Source organism: Pezoporus flaviventris, unplaced genomic scaffold, assembly GCF_033815535.1.
Source record: "Pezoporus flaviventris isolate CSIRO_AGI_PZ_B2104156 unplaced genomic scaffold, CSIRO_AGI_Pfla_v1 ptg000036l, whole genome shotgun sequence".
Classification (NCBI taxonomy): domain Eukaryota; kingdom Metazoa; phylum Chordata; class Aves; order Psittaciformes; family Psittacidae; genus Pezoporus; species Pezoporus flaviventris.
Genome location: NW_026892584.1, coordinates 39,129,513 through 39,151,170, shown reverse-complemented (window position 1 = coordinate 39,151,170; position 21,658 = coordinate 39,129,513). Strand labels below are relative to the sequence as shown.

Sequence of the window (21,658 nt, the reverse complement as noted above, 5' to 3'; positions counted from 1 at the left end):
AATATTATTAGGAAGATCATATTCCTTTGGTGAAGAGACTGGTTTGAAGGAGGAAGATCAAAGATCTTCTTAATTTTATTCTCTGGCCTCATTCTTGTATTGCTTAAGTAAAATTCTCTTAAACAATTACAGGCACAAATCCAAATGATCTACCACAGGCCATGTTTTCTTATTCACTGGAATAACCATTGTTCCAGAAATAGATATAGACCCACTGGCATACCTTTGAAGCCAGCGTTGGTTGGAAATGGGATAACAAAAATAAGGTGAATCAACAGATACTGTTTTCCACCAGTGCTGTGTGACAGAAGAAGTGAAAGCTTTGAAGTTTAACTTTCTTTTCCAGAAAATATCTGTGACATTGTCTGTATGTTGCTACACCTTGTTAACTTTACTCTTCCCTGTCCACAGACAAGTTCATAAATGCTAAGGGCATGAACACAAATGTCTTCTTTTTAGGAGACTCACTTAACCTCCCAGTGCATGGGTCCCAGAGAAGCAATTGGGCCTTAGGAACGGACTGATGTTGAAGGCAGTAAAGCATAGAGCAAATTCCATTTGTTGGAATAAATGTTTATGCTTGTTTATATTGTCCTTTCTTTGTGGGGGAGCAGGCATAGTCAGAAGAGTCAGAAAGGACTTTTAAAGGTGTCTAGTCTGTCTTCCCACCCCAAGGCTGTGAAGTTGGGTGTAAAGCCTTCTAAACTTTATGAGACATTACACAGCTATTATGGGCAATTTCTGTGACTAAAATAATCCCTTAACATTTTCTATAAATCTTTTGGCTTTACCTCGAGCATATTCTTTCCTATTCAATCCACACTGATCATAGAAAATGGTTTGTTTCTCTTTACAGCCGTCTTTTCCTTGCATTAAAACAACTATCTTTACTTACTTGAGTCTTCGTTTTACTAGGAGGATTTTTCTAGTTATTTTAGCATTCTGGTTGCCTACATTAGGGGTGGTGCTGAAAACAGGGCATGTGGGCACAAACCTAGTGACAACAATAGGGGCAATAAAAAGTGAAAAATTATTTAACAGAACAACAGGTGATTACTCTTATCACCTACATAGATGTAGATGTAGATGTAGATATAATTAGAACAGAAAATGCATGTTTTGTAGCAAACAGTTCTACAAGTGTAGGATGTAGGAATTTTGAAGTTCTGCTCCCCCTCTCATCTTTCTCCCACTTCCCTTTGCCAACTTTCATAAACAAAACATCTCCAGTATGTAGAGGCATATATAGAGATATAAAGATGCAAGCACAGAAATGCATAGGATCAGCTATGTTAGAATTCATACATCATCTTGGGTCATGATGACTCAAGCTTTGATCCCACTCAGTATATGGCCATACTTAACGAGTCAGGGCAGCATACCAGTATAATGCGGTTACTCCTGACTGTCTCTGATATTACTTTATATTACCTATTGACAAACAGAAGCTTTTTAAAGGACAGCTGATGTGGCTAAATACTTTCATGCAGTGCATGTAACTACAGTGTCTGTAATATAGACACCCACACAAGTATACTGTCAATGTGCTGTCATTATTGCAATGTATTAATTTAAAAGGCACAAGTTTGGTTAGTCAATTAGATTGCATTTTCCTCTGGGTCCTCAGTCTGTGCTCACATATAATATTTACAGTTATACTATAGCTGGTGGGGTCACACTGGAGTCAAGCTAGCTGGAAGTGAAGTGTACAGAGGGTTAGTTGGAAAAGCAGCGTGGTTTCACCTCACGATTTTAACCTTTTGTAATTCTATGTCATCGTATGATGCTGAACAACTGTAAAGAAAACATGGTTCATCAAGCCACTCTCACATAAGTGCTGCTATGTCTGTGCATTATAAAGGAAACGGAAATATTGCATGCATCTATTTTAGCTGGACAGGTTGTCCAGGAAGGTCCTTCTTGTTCCTATGAGAAGTTTGTACAGCTCTTAGCACTATGGATCTTTATCTTTGCTGTCAGCTACAAGGACTACTTTAATACAAATGCATGCTTTAAACACAGTAATTACATGCAAATTGTCTGATTGAGAAAAAGCATACTCAACAACGAAAGTGCAGTCTGAACTGTCATTTTTAAGGCAGAAACCCGCCTGTTTTCAATAGTCTTTGTTCAGGTTTCACTGGATGGTTTGCCAAGCGATGTAGAGAAGACATGTGGGTTCTTTTGGGACTGTTTTTTGAGAGGGACTATGGCATTTCATGCTAGCTGAGAGTACTGGGTGTGACAGTGATGGGAATCAGCTTGACTCTCTGGAACAGCCAGTTAAGAGCAGACCCTCTAGTGGTATAAAGCAGCAGGGCTTGACTTCACTCGAGATCTGCTAATTTATCCCTGTTGGGAATTTGGCTCTTGAGACTTCAGAGAGTGAAAATGAAACTAAAGAAGCAAAATAAAGATCCCAAAATATTCGGAAATAAAACAGTTTGAGAATGATATTTTTCCAAGTATGCGAAGAGAAGAATGTAGGTTACAGTTTCAATTTAATTTGTGGCTGTTTGATACATGTTCAAGCATGTAGTATGTGCACAGAGGACCAAAAGGCTTGTCATGAGAAAAACACCCAAGATTTCTTTTTTCTTATTTCTGTTGTGGTTACCCCCCAGTCTCTTTCAGCCAAAATTTCCATAAGGTAAGGCTTTATTAAGGATTTTTAAGAGACTAGTGCTAAAAGATCTGTTCATATGAACAGAAAAACAAAAGAAGACCTAATGTATGCTGAAGTTCAGCATAACAGAACTTCAGGATAACATAGATATGGTCCAATTACTAAAGGAATATTATGCCTCATCTTTCAGTGAGTATAGTGAACATGGGAATAATTGTAGGATATCCAGTTAAGAGTGAGCAAGGTTTAAAAGAAACACTACTATAATCATGGCAGTCAGGAGAAGTTCCCGATGACTGGAAAAAGGGAAATATAACCCCCATTTTCAAGAAGGGGAAAATGGATGACCCGGGGAATTACAGACCAGTCAGTCTCACCTCTGTGCCTGGCAAAATCTTGGAGCAGATTCTCCTGGAAGGCATGCTAAGGCACATGAAAAACAAAAAAGTGGTTGGTAACAGCCAGCATGGCTTGACTAAGGGGAAATCCTGCCTGACCAATCTGGTGGCCTTCTATGATAGGGCTACAGAACTGATGGACAGGGGTAGAGAAGTTGATGTCATCTACCTGGACTTGTGCAAAGCGTTCGACACTGTCCCTCATGACACCCTTGTCTCTAAATTGGAGCGACATCAATTTGATGGATGGACCACTCAGTGGATAAAGAACTGGCTGGATGGCCGCACACAAAGAGTTGTGGTCAATGGCTCAATGTCCGGCTGGAGACCAGTAACAAGTGATGTCCCTCAGCGATTGGTGTTGGGACTGGACTTGCTCAACACCTTTGTTGGTGACATGGACAGTGGGATTGAGTGCGCCCTCAGCAAGTTTGCTGATGGCACCAAGCTGTGTGGTTTGATTGATATGCTGTAGGGGAAGAATGCCATCTAGAGTGTGCTCGACATGCTTGTAAGGTGGGCTGATGCCAACCTCATGAAGTTTAACCATAACAAGTCCAAGGTCCTGCACCTGGGTCAGAGCAATCCCAGTCACAGCTACAGGTTGGGCAGAGAAGAGATTCAGAGCAGCCCTGAGAAGAAGGACTTGGGGGTGTTGGTTGATGAGAAAATGAACATGAGCCGGCTTCAGTGTGTGCTCACAGCCCAGAAAGCCAACCGTATCTTGGGCTGCATCAAAAGGAGCGTGACCAGCAGGTGAAGGAGGTGATCCTGCCCCTCTACTCTACTCTTGTGAGACCTCACCTGGAGTATTGTGTGCAGTTCTGGTGTCCTTAACATAAAAAGGACATGGAACTGTTGGAACAAGTCCAGAGGAGGGCCACGAGGACGACCAGGGGACTGGAGCACCTCCCGTATGAAGACAGGCTGAGGAAGTTGGGGCTGTTCAGCCTGGAGAAGAGAAGGCTGCGTGGAGACCTCATAGCAGCCTTCCAGTATCTGAAGGGGGCCTATAAGGATGCTGGGGAGGGACTATTCATTAGGGATTGTAGTGATAGGACAAGGGACAAGGGGTTCAAACTTAAACAGGGAAAATTTAGATTGGATATAAGGAAGAAGTTCTTTACTGTAAGGCTGGTGAGGCACTGGAATTGGTTGCCCAGGGAGGTTGTGAATGTTCTGTCCCTGGTGGTGTTCAAGGCCAGGCTGGACAGAGCCTTTGGTCACATGGCTTAGTGTGAGGTGTCCCTGCCCATGGCAGGTGGGGCTGCAACTAGATGATCTTAAGGTCCTTTCCAGTCCTAACTATTCTGTGATTCTATGAGTCTATAATTAAGGAAGGTTCAGATTGAGTCTATTCACCCTGTTGGTATCAGGAGTCCTGTGATAATCCCCAAAATCCTGATCAATTGACGCATGAAGTATGAAGCGGTCAAGGAAAGCTTTTCACTGTGTGCATTGGTTCAAAAATTATATTCTAACTGGGAAAGAGAAAATATAACAGGAAGTGGATTGAAGCTGAGCAATCAAGGATACACAGAAGTGGCATAAAACACAACAGTTTTTAGCAAAAATAACTTTCTGCTAAGTGAACTGATTTCATACTTAAGGAACGTGTCTTGATTTATCTAGATTTGTATGAAGCAGTTCCTGAAGTGCTCAGCTGAGAATTACTGTCTAAAGCTGATATAATGGAGAGTAATTCAAGATTATTAACCAGAATGAAAATTGTATTTTAAAAAAAGTAGCATGTTAAAAAGGAATTCTGCCTGTTTAAAAAGAGGTTCTGGAATTTTGGAAGACATCTAGTTACAAATACTTGTTAGTGATTTTGAGTCAATAAACAGTTTTGTCTAAATGATAAAGGCATTTGGAGGTATTGACAACAATTAGGAAGCTCATACAAGAACTGCTTTATTTATAAGCAGAATAGAAACAGGATGAAATTTAATGCAAAGACATCCATATAAAGATTTCATGTTGTGCAGCTCATCATTTGGAGGCAGCAGAGAAACAGAGAACTAGGTGTATTGTTGGACTGTAAAACAGCTACGAGCCTCCAATGTGACAGAACCATAGGAAATCTGAGACAAGCCTAAGATGCACTGCAGATATATTTTCTTTAGAATCACTGAAGCGTTCATATTATTATGCAAGGTACTGCCAAGGAGTACATGATATATAGCTCTGTTTACCAACTTTCAAATCAGATTTGAGTAAATTTGGAATAGATATAGAGAAGGGATATGAAATAATTGAGGGAAGGGAGTATAATCTTCTAATGGCAGTTAAAGAATCATGTCTTGTTTTTCCTCTTAAATCAGGCATCTCTTCATACATGAATATGGGAATTTAAAAACAGGGTGCAAGTAATAAGTTTTAAACATAAAGTTGATATAAGATCAATCAGACATAAACTGATCATATAAAATCTAATATGGTTAAAAATACCCTCTGATTTCAATCAGTTTAGTAGTGTTTGGGAACACACAGGGAAAAAAAATTCCCACTCTTTCAAGACTGAGCCCAGCATCCTTATGGACATCTCATAACAGACTAGTGGTGGTCTGGGGATGCACATTCAGGTGTGAAAATTTTGGATGCTCAACTTAGTCAACTGCTCTAAGAAATAAAAAGACAATTTATTTATTTCTGTACTGAGTTGAGTCCATTTATGCCATATCTTTCTTGTATGCAGTTAGTCACAAACATCTGATCTTCTATTTATCACCTAATTTCACTGTGGAGGATTTCTTCTTCCACCTTAAAAAGCATCAGATGTTGGCCCCAGACATGGAGGCAATGTTGGGTGCTGGGAAGGTGCAATGTTGACTATTTTGCCATTGTCTTGAGGTTGTTTGATTCATTAATCAAACATGGAAAGATAAAAAAATTAGGGGTTCACAGTATTTTTCATTTGCTCTGCTGACTTAAAAACAACTCAAGGTTGTCATACTGTCTGAAAAAGAGTAACCATATTCTAAAGGGAAAAAAGCCACAGTAAAATGCCTTGGGATTTCCATTAACAGCATCCCTGCTTTCATTCAAGCCAATGAATGACTTTGTTCTCAAAGAATATCAACCTGTATCCTGGGTTCAGCTTAAACCATGACAACCTGCAATCTAAAATAGCTGAGAGAAGGAAGGGGGTAGACAAAAAAAAAAGGACAACTGATCTGCTTTTTGAATACCTGCTCCAAAATGGACTTTTAAATGCTCAGGGCTTCCAGAAAAAGAGTCTTGACAGTTGTTTTATACTTCTTCTCTTCAAATGCTTGGAAACAAGTCAAGTTTCTACCAGTACTCTTAGACATTGCCTGAAAGTGCTTCTAAGCAAAGTTGTCACACCAAGTACTTATGTAAAAAGGAAAAATCTTCAGACTAGTCTTATTATTTTAAGTAGGAGACTGTATATGGAAATGTGGGGTATTGAATTACTGAGACTAAAGGTATTTTAAAAGAAAAAAATATTATTTTTAGGCTGATTAAATAAATTCTTATGTCACAATGCACTGATATTGTTTTAAAACCAGGCATTTAAATAACATCTGATTTTTCTGTAATTAAAGGCAATTACTGATACTGATCTTAATTAAAAGCAACTTATTTAAAAAAAATCTTGCTGCTTCAATTGCATTCCTCCATTCAGGCATCAAGAAGCACTTGAAATGAATCAACCTACTAGCAAGCAGCAACTTATGAATGAATGACAAACTGTAAAGGATGCTCTTATACCAACCTTTACTTCAGTCTTTCTTCTTCAAATAGGTCCCACAAGACTTTCAAGACAAGGTTGTCCTAAAAATGGTCAATTCAGAGCTGTTTAGAATATATTTTAAAATCAGTTCAGTAGGATATTATGAAGGCAGGAACCTTCATAGAGAGCAGTGGAAGAATGATGTAACTCTGAACTTCTACATCAGTGGTAGGGGCCTGGCTAAGAAATAGCAATTTTGTCTTAGTGAAAATATCACCTTACTGGATCAGAGCTGTTTCAGAAACCCATACTTTTTAAATAATTTTGAATTGTTAAGGTTTTTGAGGAAAACAGAAATGGAGAAAAAGTAAAAAAGGAAGAAGAGGAGGAAGAAGAAAAAGAAGAAGAAAAAAAAAACAGGAAAAAGAAATGGATGAAAAAAGGATATTCCAAAAGAACATAATTATCTGAAAAAAATAAACTGCTCTGGATAAAAGCTAAATTTCTACAGCTAAATATCTTTGTTTTCACCATCTCAAGTTCCTATATGCTCATTAGACTCTCTAGACTGAAAGCTAGGACATTCCCCAAGGAACACAGACTCTATTAATTCTGTGTGCTCCTATATATTTACTAGAAGTGGATCCCCATCAAAAGAAGTAATGGAGCGCTGCAGCCCAGAAAGGGCTCTGACCTGGGTCAGAGCAGCCTCTTCTCTTCAAGGAGGACTGAGCTGAACCCATTGCTCCCACATCAGAGAGGAGCTCTCTTTTTGCTGCACAAGCTGTGAGGGATAGACAGAAGAGAACATTCCTAATGGTGCAAAGGAGAATTGGCCATGTTACACAAAATAAGCAGCTTTTACTGTGAGGAGGTAAAAAAAAAGCCCTACTATTACAGGAGACAAATAAAAGGGGGAGTGCGGGGGGAATAGTTCATACAGAAGTAATTGCAGATTTCTTTAGTTTTCTGGTTTCTTTTGGTGTGAGGCATTTGCTGAGCCTTTTTTCCCCACTAATTTCCTGTCGGGATTGGCAGCCAGTGACTCACCTGCATTCACAGATGAGTACAGCCAGATAGCCAGCCTACAGATCCTCTTCTCCATCCTGTGCTTTAATCACACAAAACAACCCCCACCCCAACCCCATGAGTACAGCAATTCTCAAAGCACTAGGCAAAAGGAAGGACAAGTAGCTTTCCCTTATGTCTGTGGATATTGCCATAATAGAAGGACTGAAATCAGATATTCAAATTACTCTATCTTCATGGGTGACTCCCATAGCTTAAAGCAAAGCAATACCCCCTGAAGAAAACTATGTCCAGTCTCCCCAGAATGACAGGAACATGATGATTAAGGCAGTTTTTGAGAGTTCACCTCTGGAAAGCCAAACTGGCAAGTCCATGAGACTGCTAGTAGCTTCCCACACCAAGGGAGAAAGCCCCTGTGGTTCATTTTCTGGTCAGCAATGTTTATTTCCATCATACTGCGGAATGCACATGGATAGCTAGAAATCAGAGAAAGCAACTATGTGTCCCTAGGTTAGATTTTTTTATCTCAAAATCTGGAATCTATCATGGACAGCCTTGTGCTTCCAACAGACATGCAGGGACCATGTAAACTTGTATAACATCTGTTACCAGGAAGTTGAGGAGGGCTTTTCCTGCACCTGGCCTCTAGTGTATCAAGTTATGGTGAATGCCTAAAATCCTTAGTGTATATCATCAGAAATTATCCTGAAAAAAAAAACTCATCCAATAGGTGAATCAAAAGCTAATGAGAAGAAGGGAAAAGGGATGATCCAATGAAGAACCAACAATTTGTCATTTGGGATGATTTATTAGGCAGTTTGACAATTTTCCTGCTGTTTAACTGATTAGATTTCATTTCCCTATTTTTAATCTTATTTTATTTTATGCTCAAACATGATTGTTAGTCATTAATACGTAAGGTTTAAAGTGTTTGTAATTAATAGCAATACCTTCAGTATAAATAAGAGATTCTGTGATGCTGGGATTTATCTGGCTCTAGAGATTGCAGGACTGCTCTGAGTGCTCATTCCTTAGTTACAATAAAGTAGGACCAGCAGGACTTAAGGGGTTCTGTGCCAGTGATGTGATAAAATGAAATGGAAGCAGATGTTAACGATCTGCACAGAATAACGATGAAAAAGAAAACAAAGGGTTAACAAGACTATGTTTTTGATATAAGTAATGGCAGAGAGATTAATGAGTGTCTATGCTATAGATAAGTAGGGATTTACAGCATCTCTTCAGTAAAAAGAAGTCAGGCAGGTTAATGAAATGACCGGGTATGTAAGGATTCAGTGTTACAGGAGCTCCAAGCTGCTGCCAGCGGATTAACGGGAGCCTGTCTGCAGCAGGGCAAAGGAGCCCAAAGAGTTACAAGCTGCAAGCTACAGCATGGAGGAGTATTGAAAGGGTTAACGAAAAGCCTCTCTGTATTGAGATGCAAATTGTCAAGATAGTGTATTACTTGAGGAAACTAATTTGATTACTCAAACTCCCAATAAGGAGGCAAGATTGTGCCCCTTCCATCTGCCAGGCTCCGCGAGAAATAATGAACTGAACTCGGAATTCACGTGTGATGAAGTCACTGTCGTTTTCCAGCCAGCAGAGCACTGCTGCCATGCCCACCGTGCAGAGGGTAGCTCAGCATTTCAACTTTTCCTCAGAAACCCAGGAGGCACAGTAACCTGTTACTTGCTGCTGCTTGCTTGCTTTTTTCCCTCCCCATTTTCTGCCTCAGCGCTACAACTGAGTCATTCTGTTGCCCATGGCTCGTGGGTATACAGTGCTCCTGCAGCGCGCTGCATTATTCCCCACTTCATCTGTCAACGTTATTTTCAGCTAATGCAGATGTGGGGTTTGCTTATCTTCGTTTTATAGACACTTGTCGAAAACCATTTGGAAAGCCTTAACTATGCATAAATCTGCAGAGTGAATGTTTTCTTTCATTCACTTGCTCCTATTATTTGATTTCTTGTAGGCCTCTGCGGCAGAGATGGAGAAAATAAGGTAAGTGAGACAGTTTATTTGCATCTCATTAGAGAGAAGAAATGTTCTGTTGCACAATGGACGATACAGGCACTTGGAAAATATTTTGCTTAGTACGATGTGTAAAATGCTGGATTGCATGATGATGCAAGGGAAGCTGTGTTTTAGAGACAAAAGAAAAAGAATGTGGTTATTCTAGTAAATCTTTTTTGCAGGGGTGTCTATTCAGAAAATATGTTTTAAACATAAACACTTTTTACTGCCAGATGCAGAGGATATGTGATTATATAAATGTTGTAGTCACTTGTCCATGTACTGCAAGAGCCTGCCATTCCTTTTAATGAGGAAAGTGGATCAATAATTCATGAAAAAGCTGAAGAAAATATAGGCTTGACTTCAAAGCATCAAACTACTGTAGTTTGTTTCAATATAATGCTGTAACATTGGTGTTCAATTTTTGGTTTATATTGTATACCAGCCGGATAAATTTTGTCTCCTCTGTGTTTAAAATGTTGTCATACTGTACTAGTTTCTCAGTACATCTCTCTGCTTTAAGCAAATAGAGATGGCTTTTATAAACATAAGTTTTCCATCTCATGTCTGAGTGCAAGTCTGCTTTGGGGGATACTGCTTTTGTGTATGTTGTTAAGACAGAAAAAGAAAGAAGAAAGCATTCTAGTCCTTTTTAAAAAATAAAATAAAAAATCCTGTCTATTAATAAGATCTCCAGGTATTATCAAGGTGATAAGTAAAAGCTGAACTTCTTATTACCCTTTAAATACTTTATGGATCCTATTTTAATAACCCAAAACACTGGGCATGCTTTTATTTAGCTTTATTGGACAAGCCCAAATTCCTTCTCTGAACGTGGTGACTCAGTTTTGTTAGTGACAACTGTTGTCCAAGCACAACTTTTTAGATTCCTTGAGTTTGAAATGGCTATCCTGAGTTATTAGAAGTGCATTAAAGTTCTACAATTCTGTAAATAACTGGGAAAGAAGTGACAAATGTGAAAGAATGGAGATGGGACCGAGTGTTTAATGAATTCTGAGGTGGAAATAGAATCCTGTTTTTCATTTGAGAAGGAAGAGGTTAAGTCTCTTACAATGGACTTGAAGACGCACGTCAAAGTTTCTAATAGAATTTACTTATAAAGTGCTTCAGTTGTAAATTTTTTATACTTCTCATGATGATGAAAGGATTATAACTTACAAGCTGAAAAAAACAAAATCCAAACCCCTGTGCAGTGTATTATGGTTTTGCATTTATATAAGCAATATAATGTTAAAGCTGTGAGTTTTTCCTGAGTAATGACTGAGAAAGCACCTGGTATGTGGTCCTGTGTGTATTAAAAACTCCAAACAAGACCACCTATGGTATTTGCCTACTCATGTCATGAATTACTCTCTTAGAAAATGCAAGCAGATATATATTTACATGTTTGCTTGATAAAGATGTGAGCATAAACAGAACGCTATACAATATTTGTAGTATTTTCCTGAGCATGCCTTGGCCTCTGCTTTTAGTAGACAAGCTCTTTCCACATTTGCAATAACAGGCTGTAAATCCCAGAATGAGCTCAGGAATGTACTGAAAAACAAATAATTTGCTATGACAAGAGCAAACAACCATAAAGCTTTATTGTCCTAGCACCCTAGTTTTGCAGGTGTGAGGCATGCATCAGCCCTCACCTCAGTACTCTTTGAGCACTGTTGAGATCATAGAATCATAAAATCAGAGAATGACTTTGGTTGGAATGGACCTTAAAAGATAATCTAGTTCCAACCCCTCCTGCCACGGGCAGGGAGACCTTCCTCTAGACCAGGTTACTCAAAGCCCCAGCCAACCTGGCCGTCAACACTTCCAGGAATGGGGCAACCACAACTTCTCTGGGCAACCTGTGCCAATGTCTCACCACCCTCATAGTGAAGATTTTTTTTAATACCTAACCTAAATCTAATCTAATCTATCTAAAGCCCACACTGTCCCACTGAAGGAAGTAGGCGTTTAATACTTAACTCCAACAAGCAAAGGGTCAGGTTGTGTTAGGAGTTTGTCAATTAAGTTTTCTGTTTACAATTCTTATGTGTAAAAGTTGCTTCTGACAGACATTTGTCCCCATCACCTGACAGTGCAATGGCTCCCTGCACTGCTAAGCAGAGAATTGAGCTGGGTTTGGGGGAGGTTCAGCAGGACTGACAACAAAACCTGAGATGCTCCATCCCAGACTTTCCAGGCTCCCTGTCTATAGTCATCATTATGGATGCAAACTGACAGAAACAGTAATCAAATATGGAATTATTATTTTAAATACCTGGTGAATCCACAAGACCTGAAAGAATCAGATTTTTCCTGAACCTATTCAAGTCTGGCACCCAGGTCAAAAAGAAATTACCTTGTCTTTCAAGTACATTGGCTTTGAAGAGGCCATGAAGAGAATTAGCCTGAACCTCGGGGAAGGAAGAAAAAAACCAAAGAGAGAACAGGGCAGGCCAGGAAGAAAGGTATTTTTGGTGGTTTGTCTTTTTTTTTGTTACAGGTAGAAACTAGTGTAATATCACAGGAAAAGCCGTTCCCACATAATACTTAGATTTGTTCTGCCCTATCCCCTGGGACTAGTTCCTTTCCCACTCTTTTTGCCACCAGCTGAGAATGTGCCATCCCATACCAGTTGAGATGGTATTGGCCCAAGGACTAGAGGGTGAAGCCTCATAAGCTGTGGAACTGGGCTGCACAGAGGGTATGAGTCTCCTGCAAAAAAAAAAGAGGAGAAGGGGGTCTGGAATTCGCAAAAGGGAAACAAACTAAAGCCTTGTTAAAGAAACAGGAGAAGAGGAGCAAGGCGGATAACCATAGGACAACCTACACAGCCAGGCTGAAAACCCTCAGGGTTAGAAAAATCCAGGTTTGCATTCCACAATGCACTTCAAGATAAGAAAGTCTTTTCAATACAAAGAACAGGTGCAGAGATTCACAATTTTCAGAGGAACTGCTCCACACTAAGAGTCCTTGGGGGCTCCTAGGATGAAACACTTTAAGAAGGCAGCTCTGGAAGCCTTTGGGTGAGTTTTGCACTTTCTCCAGCCCAGTGCATCTGAGGCACTCCCAGGGGCTGGAGTGGTCATGGCCATTCAGAGGGGCAAATGTAGGACCCTGCAAAATTGATCCACTGATCATTGATCCACACGACCCATGCTTTATTCGGCTCCAAATTCATTGAGCCAGGGCAGCACAAGAAATAGTACAGTGAACTAATACAGCTCTTACTCTTACATTCCTTCATTCAGAATCTAGCTGGAAATGCAATTCTCACATAACAAAGTAATAATTCTCCTTGCAGACCAAGGAGCTGCTGTGATCTGCAATGTCACATCCTGTCCTTTTCAGCAGGAGTTTGTCATGACAGTGTTACAGGTGGAAAGAATAGTAGGAAGCAGAGGTAGGAGGTTATCGGTATTTAGCTTGGCACAGAGATGACTCCCTCTAAAAGTGGAAACATGCTATTTTGTGCTAAAACTCCAACTAGACGAATCAGTTACTGCAATGAAGTTCTTAGTAGCACATAGTGTTTATAACATTGCAAGGTACCAATATATTAGGCAGGAAGTAAAGCTAACTGCTAATCACAAACCTCTTGAGGACCTGCACTTATGTAGGTTGGCTGTGTATGGTTATACAGTCACTTTAAACATTAATTACTTCTGACTACAAGCTTTTAAACACAGTTTTTTAGATCTGGTTCTTTTTTGTGTCTATAAACAAGGGTTGAAAATGTTACTTATTTAAATTTCAAATATACCTGTACTATCTTATTTTGAACTCTTTGCTGTATGTGTTCAAACTTACTTTTATAAGCCCTTGCAGATCTGTACTCTGGAAGCTGCTCCTTTAAGTCAGATCGAATCCATATGATGTTTAGATGTGCAAATGACAGACCAGTTCCACCACATCTCCTGTACAAGCTCCTGGTAGCTTTTTGTTTGCTTCCATTTAATCCTACTTGAGATACAGGTTATAACATTTAATCTTTCAAGTAAAAATTACCTAAGGTTTGGCATAAGGAACCTCCATATATATATATATATATTTTTTTTTTTACACAACTATTGACCAAATTCTCAGTGTTTCTTGCACTGAAGAGGAGCTCACTCCATGGGAAATGTCATTTAAGGTGACAAATATTGTTCAATTGAAGTTTTTTCTGTCTTTAAATATGTTCCTAAAAATTTCAGTGGCAATTCAGAAACTCTACAAATCAGTGTTTTAGTTCTAAGCTTTCAAGACACACAATAGGCTGAACTGTGTATCCAAAAGCAAAGAAAACAGGACATGTCATCACCAGCATCAGCTGCCAGACTCACATAATTAGTGTTTGTAAGGAAGCTGACTTTCTACTTTGCAATGTAACCATGATATTCTGCACCCGAGGATTACTTTATTTTGGTAGTGTCAATAGTGGCACTTTACCAGTCACCCAGGGATCTCTGAAAAAAATGATCCATGTCTCAAGGAACCTGTGAGGCAACATCTTCATTTGATTGTAGTCCTTGTTTCAGAACATATGAAAACAAAGTTATTTGTTTGTATACACAGCTAGTAGCAAGTCAGCAATTCAATCCAAGTCTTAAATTTTTGACTTGGACTTTTCTCAAGTATGTTTGAGTTCATCTGCAAGAATGAACTAAGTAATGCACTGAGGAAGGAGTATCGGTGTCTTCAAAAGAAAGATCAGAGGCATATGCAGTCCTAGGGAAAAGCTTCTGCAGCAGTTTATTGAAACTGTGAATACCTTCCAAAATGTCCAGTAGATCATGCTGCCTTTCTTGCACTTGGGCTCTTCATATGCTAATGAACACACTGCAATCTCCTGCTATCCCCACCTTGGTTTTGTTCCTTCACTCAGACCGTATCTACATTAATTTTACCATTGTTAGGTGAAGAGAAAGAGAAGGAGAGAATTATTTTTTTTTCCCCAGAAAGTCAACCAACAAACATGGCTTACTTCACCCTAGGTCTTGTCTTCACATCCAGAGCTGGTATGCTGGGATCCACTGCCTTATACAGTGGCACAATATCACAGGATAGCAGCTGGGCTGTGCAAGCAGCAGCTCCAGCATCTTCTCAGCAGTATCTGCAGGCTTTAGCTGATACTGGGGCTTGAAACCCTAACTGAGGACACAGGTAAAGAAAAGGCACAGGGCAAGCTCAGAAGAAATAGAGCATAGGGAAATACTGGTGTGAAAGGTCCATCAACTTGAGGTCATTAAAAGTTATGGCAGAAAAGTCACCTAGCTGGGTGAATGCTGGGTCCATGTTGAAAGAGGGAGGGGGAAAAAAGAAAAGGAAAATAGAGCTGCCTAACATATTTAGACAAGCAAAGCAGGTTTTCATTTTATTCTGCTTTGCAAGATGTTTTCATCTCCCAGGCAGTGCCAGCAGCAGGACAGCTCTGCAGTGCCGTTTTCAGGGCATTTGGTTTGTTCATGCTGCCATCCAAGGGGTGACTGCAGCACAACTAAACCACACGTATCTCTCCCACTGAGACTATGCTCAGCTTTAAGTTTGGTGGTTGTCAGTGATAACCATGGGAGCAATGAACACATAAGGATATATTCACAGCCCAGGGGAGCGATAGCCCTGGAACTGGGATCGACTGGGCTGCAGAGCTATGCTGATCTACTGATACTAGCACTTCTGAGAATGATATTAATGCTGTCAGGGGCACAATATGCTAGTGTAGCCCCTCCTAAAATCCATCACACTTCATGTCGACTATTACTGCTACCTGTGCTAGTCAGTCAAATCATCATGACTTCAGCTGAGGTAGGAGGGTTACTGTTATGTTGTCCTGTAACCCTGTGCACTGGACTGCTGTCTGCTGCTTGAAAGGATCTATAAGGTAGTAATGCTACTATGGAAGGAATCATCTCGTCACCCACTGTAACCAGTATTGTGTTATAATATTTTTTAGCTCTGGATAAATATTCAGTGGATACTGTGACCAGCAAACAAGAAACATGACAGAAACAGGACAAAACAGATTGAATGAAACCAGGTATAGGTGTGTAAAGTGTCCTTCAGGGAAAAGTGGGAGCTGAGCAAACATCTGAAGAGACCAAGGAAGTGGGTAGGAGGAGATGAGCCATGCCATCGATTGTGAGCTGCAGTGAGTCACGGGGAAGAGGCTGGACCTGGGTGACACCAAGCTTACAAATAATGCTCTGCCTACCCCTTTCTTGCAAGGCAAAGTGCATCACTGACTAATACTATTTGCTGCTCAAGAAAAAAATGGAGGATGCATATTTGACAAATATTGAAAAATGAAAAAAAAAAGAAGAAAAAAAAGTGCATTTCTTACAGTGTTTGTAGTTATTTCAAAACTTTTTAGCTTCTAGAACAGTTTCTTTTGTTATTGTGTCTCCTCCTAAGTTGCAATGATCCTTGATGGTGAGGAAATTCAAAGGTGAGAAAATTGGATGCTCTCTGCCTCCCCCATTATTGCTAATAGAAACTAGGCTTCAGTTAATGTAAGTGCTGTGACCCAAGCTACCGGGGGGTATGGGCTGAACAGTGAAAGCAGCAACTTATACGTCAAACAGCGGCAATGAGTGCAGCAGTAACAAAACGATCTTCTAATCTGAAGATTGTAAGAGGTTCCAAGCTGCAAACCCCAAATGGTTCAAGGGCAGTATAGTTTTTGAACCACACTTGAGTGTGCTCTGTTGTGAAATCAAATACAATTTGAATGCTTGCTGCTGCTACACTGCACAGACTGATGAAAGGAAGGAGATAACTTGTCTGCAAAACTTTATTACAGACTTATGCAATTGCCAGCTCCGCTGCTGCTGGCATGGCTTAGGCAATTTAATTTAACAATCAATTCTTGATTTACATGCAAGTGACTTTGAAATGCTTTCAGATAAAAACTCTGTATCACCACATTTGATTCAATGTTCTTTAAAAATCAAAAGCATCTGAAATATACCCAAACTATTAAGTTTTTCACATTAAAAAAATTTGAAGGGATGAATAGTCTTAATGTTTTAGTGATAACCAAGAGCCAACTTAGCATGAAGAAAATATGCCAAAAAAATGGGCAGTAGAAAGTGAGCTATGATTGTGCTTTTAGAAATTCATTAATATGAAGGTTGTCTAATTTACAGAGCTCTTGAGTGGGATAGCAGGATCATAAGTGCCTGTAGCTCCTTGCTGGATTTCCCTCATGTGTGTGACCATTCTTCCACTCATGTAAACTGTACAACTCTTGTTATTCAACTCTTCCAGGAGTAAAAAGATCCACCTCATTGAACAGTACACAGAGTCACTGATCATTGCTTGGTTGTAGTAAGGCTCATACTGGGCTAAAAAAGGCCTCCATTAGTATGCAGTTATATTGCCTCTTGACTGCCTTCATATATGCATTTGTAAAGCTCTGAAAAGCATTGAGAAATTGAGCTTTCATCCTGAATTTGCCCAGCTTTCACCTTGTCAGCAAAACCATAACTTAAGAAGTTGTGTGCAAGAACATATACACGCCTTATGCAGCAGATTTGCATCTAGGAGGGCAAATAGTATTTCAGAGTAATATTGTTGGCAAAGCAGTAGTTGACTGACTTGCATGACATACTAGCACATCATGATTACAGAAAAGCTATTTAAGTTACTTGGAGCAAAATGCTTATTTTGACCACCTCACCTTGATTTTGCCCATTATTAAAAGAAGGAAAAGAAAGAGGTGGAGGGTTTCCTAGAAGAAAAGGGGCGCTTCAAACTTTTTCAGGAAGCTACTGGGCTCTTTAAGGAGTCCCTGCTATGCTACAAAACCCCTCATGTTCACAAGAAATTCTCATGACCCAAAACCTCCAAATTGCTGCCCTCTGTTCAACAAGACCAAGTTTCACATCCATGCCAGAGAAAAGACCTTTAACTCTGAAGTTTCTATACGAACCAAGTCAAACAAGTTCATTTTATGTTTTTGTTATCTGCAACTACTGTTTAGACAAGAGGATCAGTATAAGGAGCTGCTCTATTTTTAGGGCCTTCCAGGAGCTATACTGGAATTCCCAGCAATGAATGGCAACTTAATCTCTTCCCTTACCGCTCCCCAAGAGATTCTTGCAGTAGGCAATTTGAAGAGATAAGCAATCAGCAGTGCTCTTTTCTCTGTGTTTCTCTTTAAAAAGTATTATATCTTTGTGCTGTTATTTAACTCAGGGATCCTGGCTCAACCAAGGTACTGCACAAATTAAGATAGTTTTCAATGCTTTGTCTGTACAGAGTAGTATACAGATAGAAAAAGGAATTGTCTATATATCTGTATAATTGGTCTTACTGCCAAGAAGTCCTACAGATGTAGGTGCTTGAAATGACATTTAAATAGCAGTAACTTCATGGCAAATGACTTTGCACATGCATATTTAACTACGTTTGGAACTGCTGGGACACTTGCCCTTTGAGATATTATTTCCTCATTGTATGAATTCCATCTCAGACCTGTAACAAGAAAGCAGTATTTCCAGGGAGTTAAACCAGAAACAGTCTCAAAAGACATGTACAAAATCTATTCCAAAACTTCATGCAGATTTATGAATTGCTTAAAAATAAATATTTTGCAGCTCTAACCAATATACTTAACTCAATGGGGAACTGATAACAAAGTACATTCACAGACAGAAGCACATCATGAGGAGAAAGGTACTGCTTTCTATAGGGAAATAAAGATTTTTAGACTTCATACAAACAATCTATAGCACTGAAACAGTTCTATTTAAATTCAAAATAAATTGTATGCTTAGTTTTGTCTCTTCAGCTTGTGAATAGCATTGGTGTTTTTTCTTGTATTTGCATTCCGATTTAGATTGCTGAGGCACCAACAATTAAAGAGTGAAAGATCAAGTGAGTCAAATACTCCAAAGATGCTATAAAAATGAGAAACCCAACAAACTGGGCGAAAACAATGCAAGTAGAGTGGTGAAAGAGCAGCAATAATATTTAAGTAAATTTCTTGGAAAGCAATAGCATAGTTCAACACACATGAAACTTTGATTGTCCTACTCAAAAAACAGAGCAAGAAGCTTTCCTACAAGTCCAAATGGGCCTTCAGTCCTATGCTTTTCTGGTGCTGAATTCATAGAAAAGCTCTAGCTAAAAGGGGTGCATGACTGGCCTGGCTTATTTTTGTCTGAATCTGCACAGCAGCTGGCCCTAGTCCTCCCACTCTGCCATCTTTTTGGAACCTCACAAACCCAGTGCCAGGCAGAGCCACACTGGGAAGCGCCTGCTTTCTTAACCCACATCAGCAGTGCAACCCTGCCAAATCTGCGCACCAACAGTTCCACTTCTTTCTGACCTCTCACAAGACTTTAGGAAAAGCAAAAATCTTCCTGGCTTATCCCTGTCTTTACTGTACCAATACCACCAAGTGCAATGGGCATGAGAGGCAGGCTTCTGAGAAGATTTTCAGCCCATGCTTTGAAATGTAATCTAGGATAGCCCAGTTAAAGCCAGTCTTTGCTCTAGAGCCCCAGATATTTGTCAAGCTTGCAGGGGTGGGCTGATAGAAAGCCCGGTCTGTCATTTATTTTGTTTCCATCTTCTCACTTGTGGAAATCAAAGCAGCACCTTTGCCCTGCAGCTAGAACTGACATGGTATATGCTGGAGACTCCTTGCTTAAAATGACATCCCTAATTGTGGAGTCTTCTGAAGCATGTCTTCATGTTTCTTTAGTCCTTCACAAGAGGCCATCAGCTTGTGCCTCGGCTTTATGTCAGATGTTATTTATTAAACTCGCTACAGCGAACAAAAAGCAGACAGGCTCTAGGAGATACAAAGCCCTCTCCAGTTCCATGTAAAGGAAGGGCCAAATTTGAGAGTCCTGGCTTTTCCATGAGGAAGGTTAATTAGCCCTTTGTATAACTCAAGGAGTAGCTTGGCAACAGAGCATATGGGCAGGAGAGGGAAGAAATGAGTCAGAGAAGTCTGACATGGTTTCTTTGGGCCAAATTTAGCTGACCTATACTGTTTGGTAACAAAGCAAATTCCCCGCCCCCTTTCCCTCCTTCTCAGTCTACAAGAGAAATCACATCCTAAAAGTCATGATTTCTTTTTTCTGACAAATTAAAAGTATAATAAATTATGGTACTAAACAAGTAGTCTGCTAAGAAATGTCAGTTTAGAAGAGTAAAGCTGTGTTATCGACTGCACATGGTGCAAAATTTCTAGATAACAGGTAACTTACAACAACAGGAACACTTTTTTCTTTTTCTACCTTGACAAAGCTGCTGATGCAGATTTTTACAGTAACTGTAGACTTCAACTTGCTTTCCTTTAACCGTGCTATGCTTTCTAATTTGACAAAGCCTCAGCAGATTCAGATACTAGAACTGACGGATTTCACACGCTGTGAGCTTCTGGAGGGTTTTCTTTACAAACCGGGACTGAATATCATCTAAATGTAACAAAAAAAAAAACCTCAGAGATGTCCCATTAATGCAAGCACAAAGCGCACTTGGAGCCAATTGAGAGAAACAGTGCTAATCTAACCAGTTTTGCTTAATATGCTTAGCTTTGAAGAACGTTTGTTCTCATCTGAAAGCTTTTTTGTTCTTTTTTTCTTTTTTTTTTTTTTTTTTTTTTAATGCAGCAATAACCTTCCCACAGTCCACTGTATAAAACAACTTTTATGGTAACCTAGGAACACGTAGCAGATAAGTGACAACAGCTGCACATTACTTGGATTCAAGAATCATAGAAAGGTTCAATAACAGTTTAGATAGTAAAATTCTAATGAATGCTTTGCTACTAATACAATGTGGACTGGAGTTTCCTACTGTGGGTATGCAGTTGCTTTGCATTCTCACCTCCAGCCTCTGAATTGCTCTCCAAATCCTATTGCACAGTAAAAACAAAGTTTACCAGGATTTTCATCTTGAGGTTCCTATGGCACTGAACTATTAATTATCATGGCACACAGAGTAGAAGTTCTGATTAAATTGCCAACCTAGATTTGTAGACCATCCCATTTCCTTATTCATCATCTCTATATACACAATATTGGGAAAGCATCTTAAGATATAAATAGGCACAGATATGGCTGCATGCTGAATTCTAAGTAACTGAATGAATCCATTACTGTATCCTTGGAGGACTCAAATTTTTCCCAGCACTACAACTCCTTTGTGAGTGTTATCTACCTCATTATGCATAGATTAGTTACATTACATATTGGTTTGCACAGACCACACTAGCTGAAAACAGTTGACTACAGTTTTGTAGAGAGATTAATAGAATCAGACACTTAAGAAAGCAACATATTCTTTTATCTAAAGGACAATGTTATTTATACTTTTATACATTCATGTGAAGAACAAAGCACTCGCGTGATACTCCTGTCACTCATATTTAGTGTTGCCTGCTACAAGTCTGCAGTAATTGGAAACATAGCTGGTGTATACCTGCAGCATGGATTAATGGCACAAAGGTACTAAACTATTTAAGGTTTCCAAAACCCACTTAGAACTTGTTTCCTTATACTTTTGCTATGAGACATTGAACTGAAGACTAGTTAACTACAGCTTTCACAGTGGCAGAAGGCATTGGTATTAATGGCAGAACTGGTATTAATTAATGGCAGATTGATATTAATGGCAGAATCTGTAAAAATCAATGAAAACGGTTATCCTTTTACTAATGGTGGCTCTTTTGCAGAAAGCTGTTAGTTGCATTTTCTATTCTTACCCTGACTGTTTCCTTCAGCATTAGAAATTAGGACATTGGTTTGCAGAGTCATGCCCTGATTGCCAAAATTAAGGGCAATTATGCAATGGAAAGGCAAACTATAACAGGTCACAGATTACACATCTGCTTAAAATGCAGGTGGTGAAGGTGCTGCCATTACTTGGTTGAAAACATTGACTGAGGTT

At 39.5% G+C, this 21,658-nt stretch overlaps 1 protein-coding gene across 11 annotated transcripts in view; it reads left to right on the top strand.

Annotated features, from left to right (window-relative positions):
* Positions 1–21,658, top strand: part of BEGAIN (brain enriched guanylate kinase associated) — a 172,563-nt gene that overhangs the window by 36,971 nt on the left and 113,934 nt on the right. For 3 of the 11 annotated variants that reach the window (XM_061463989.1, XM_061463988.1, XM_061463981.1), the window contains exons 1-2: positions 9,261–9,386; positions 9,729–9,757. In XM_061463989.1, coding sequence (XP_061319973.1) covers positions 9,327–9,386; positions 9,729–9,757 — 89 coding nt within the window. In that variant the 5' untranslated portion in view covers positions 9,261–9,326. The other 8 variants (XM_061463979.1, XM_061463982.1, XM_061463980.1 and 5 more) reach the window with 4 other exon arrangements.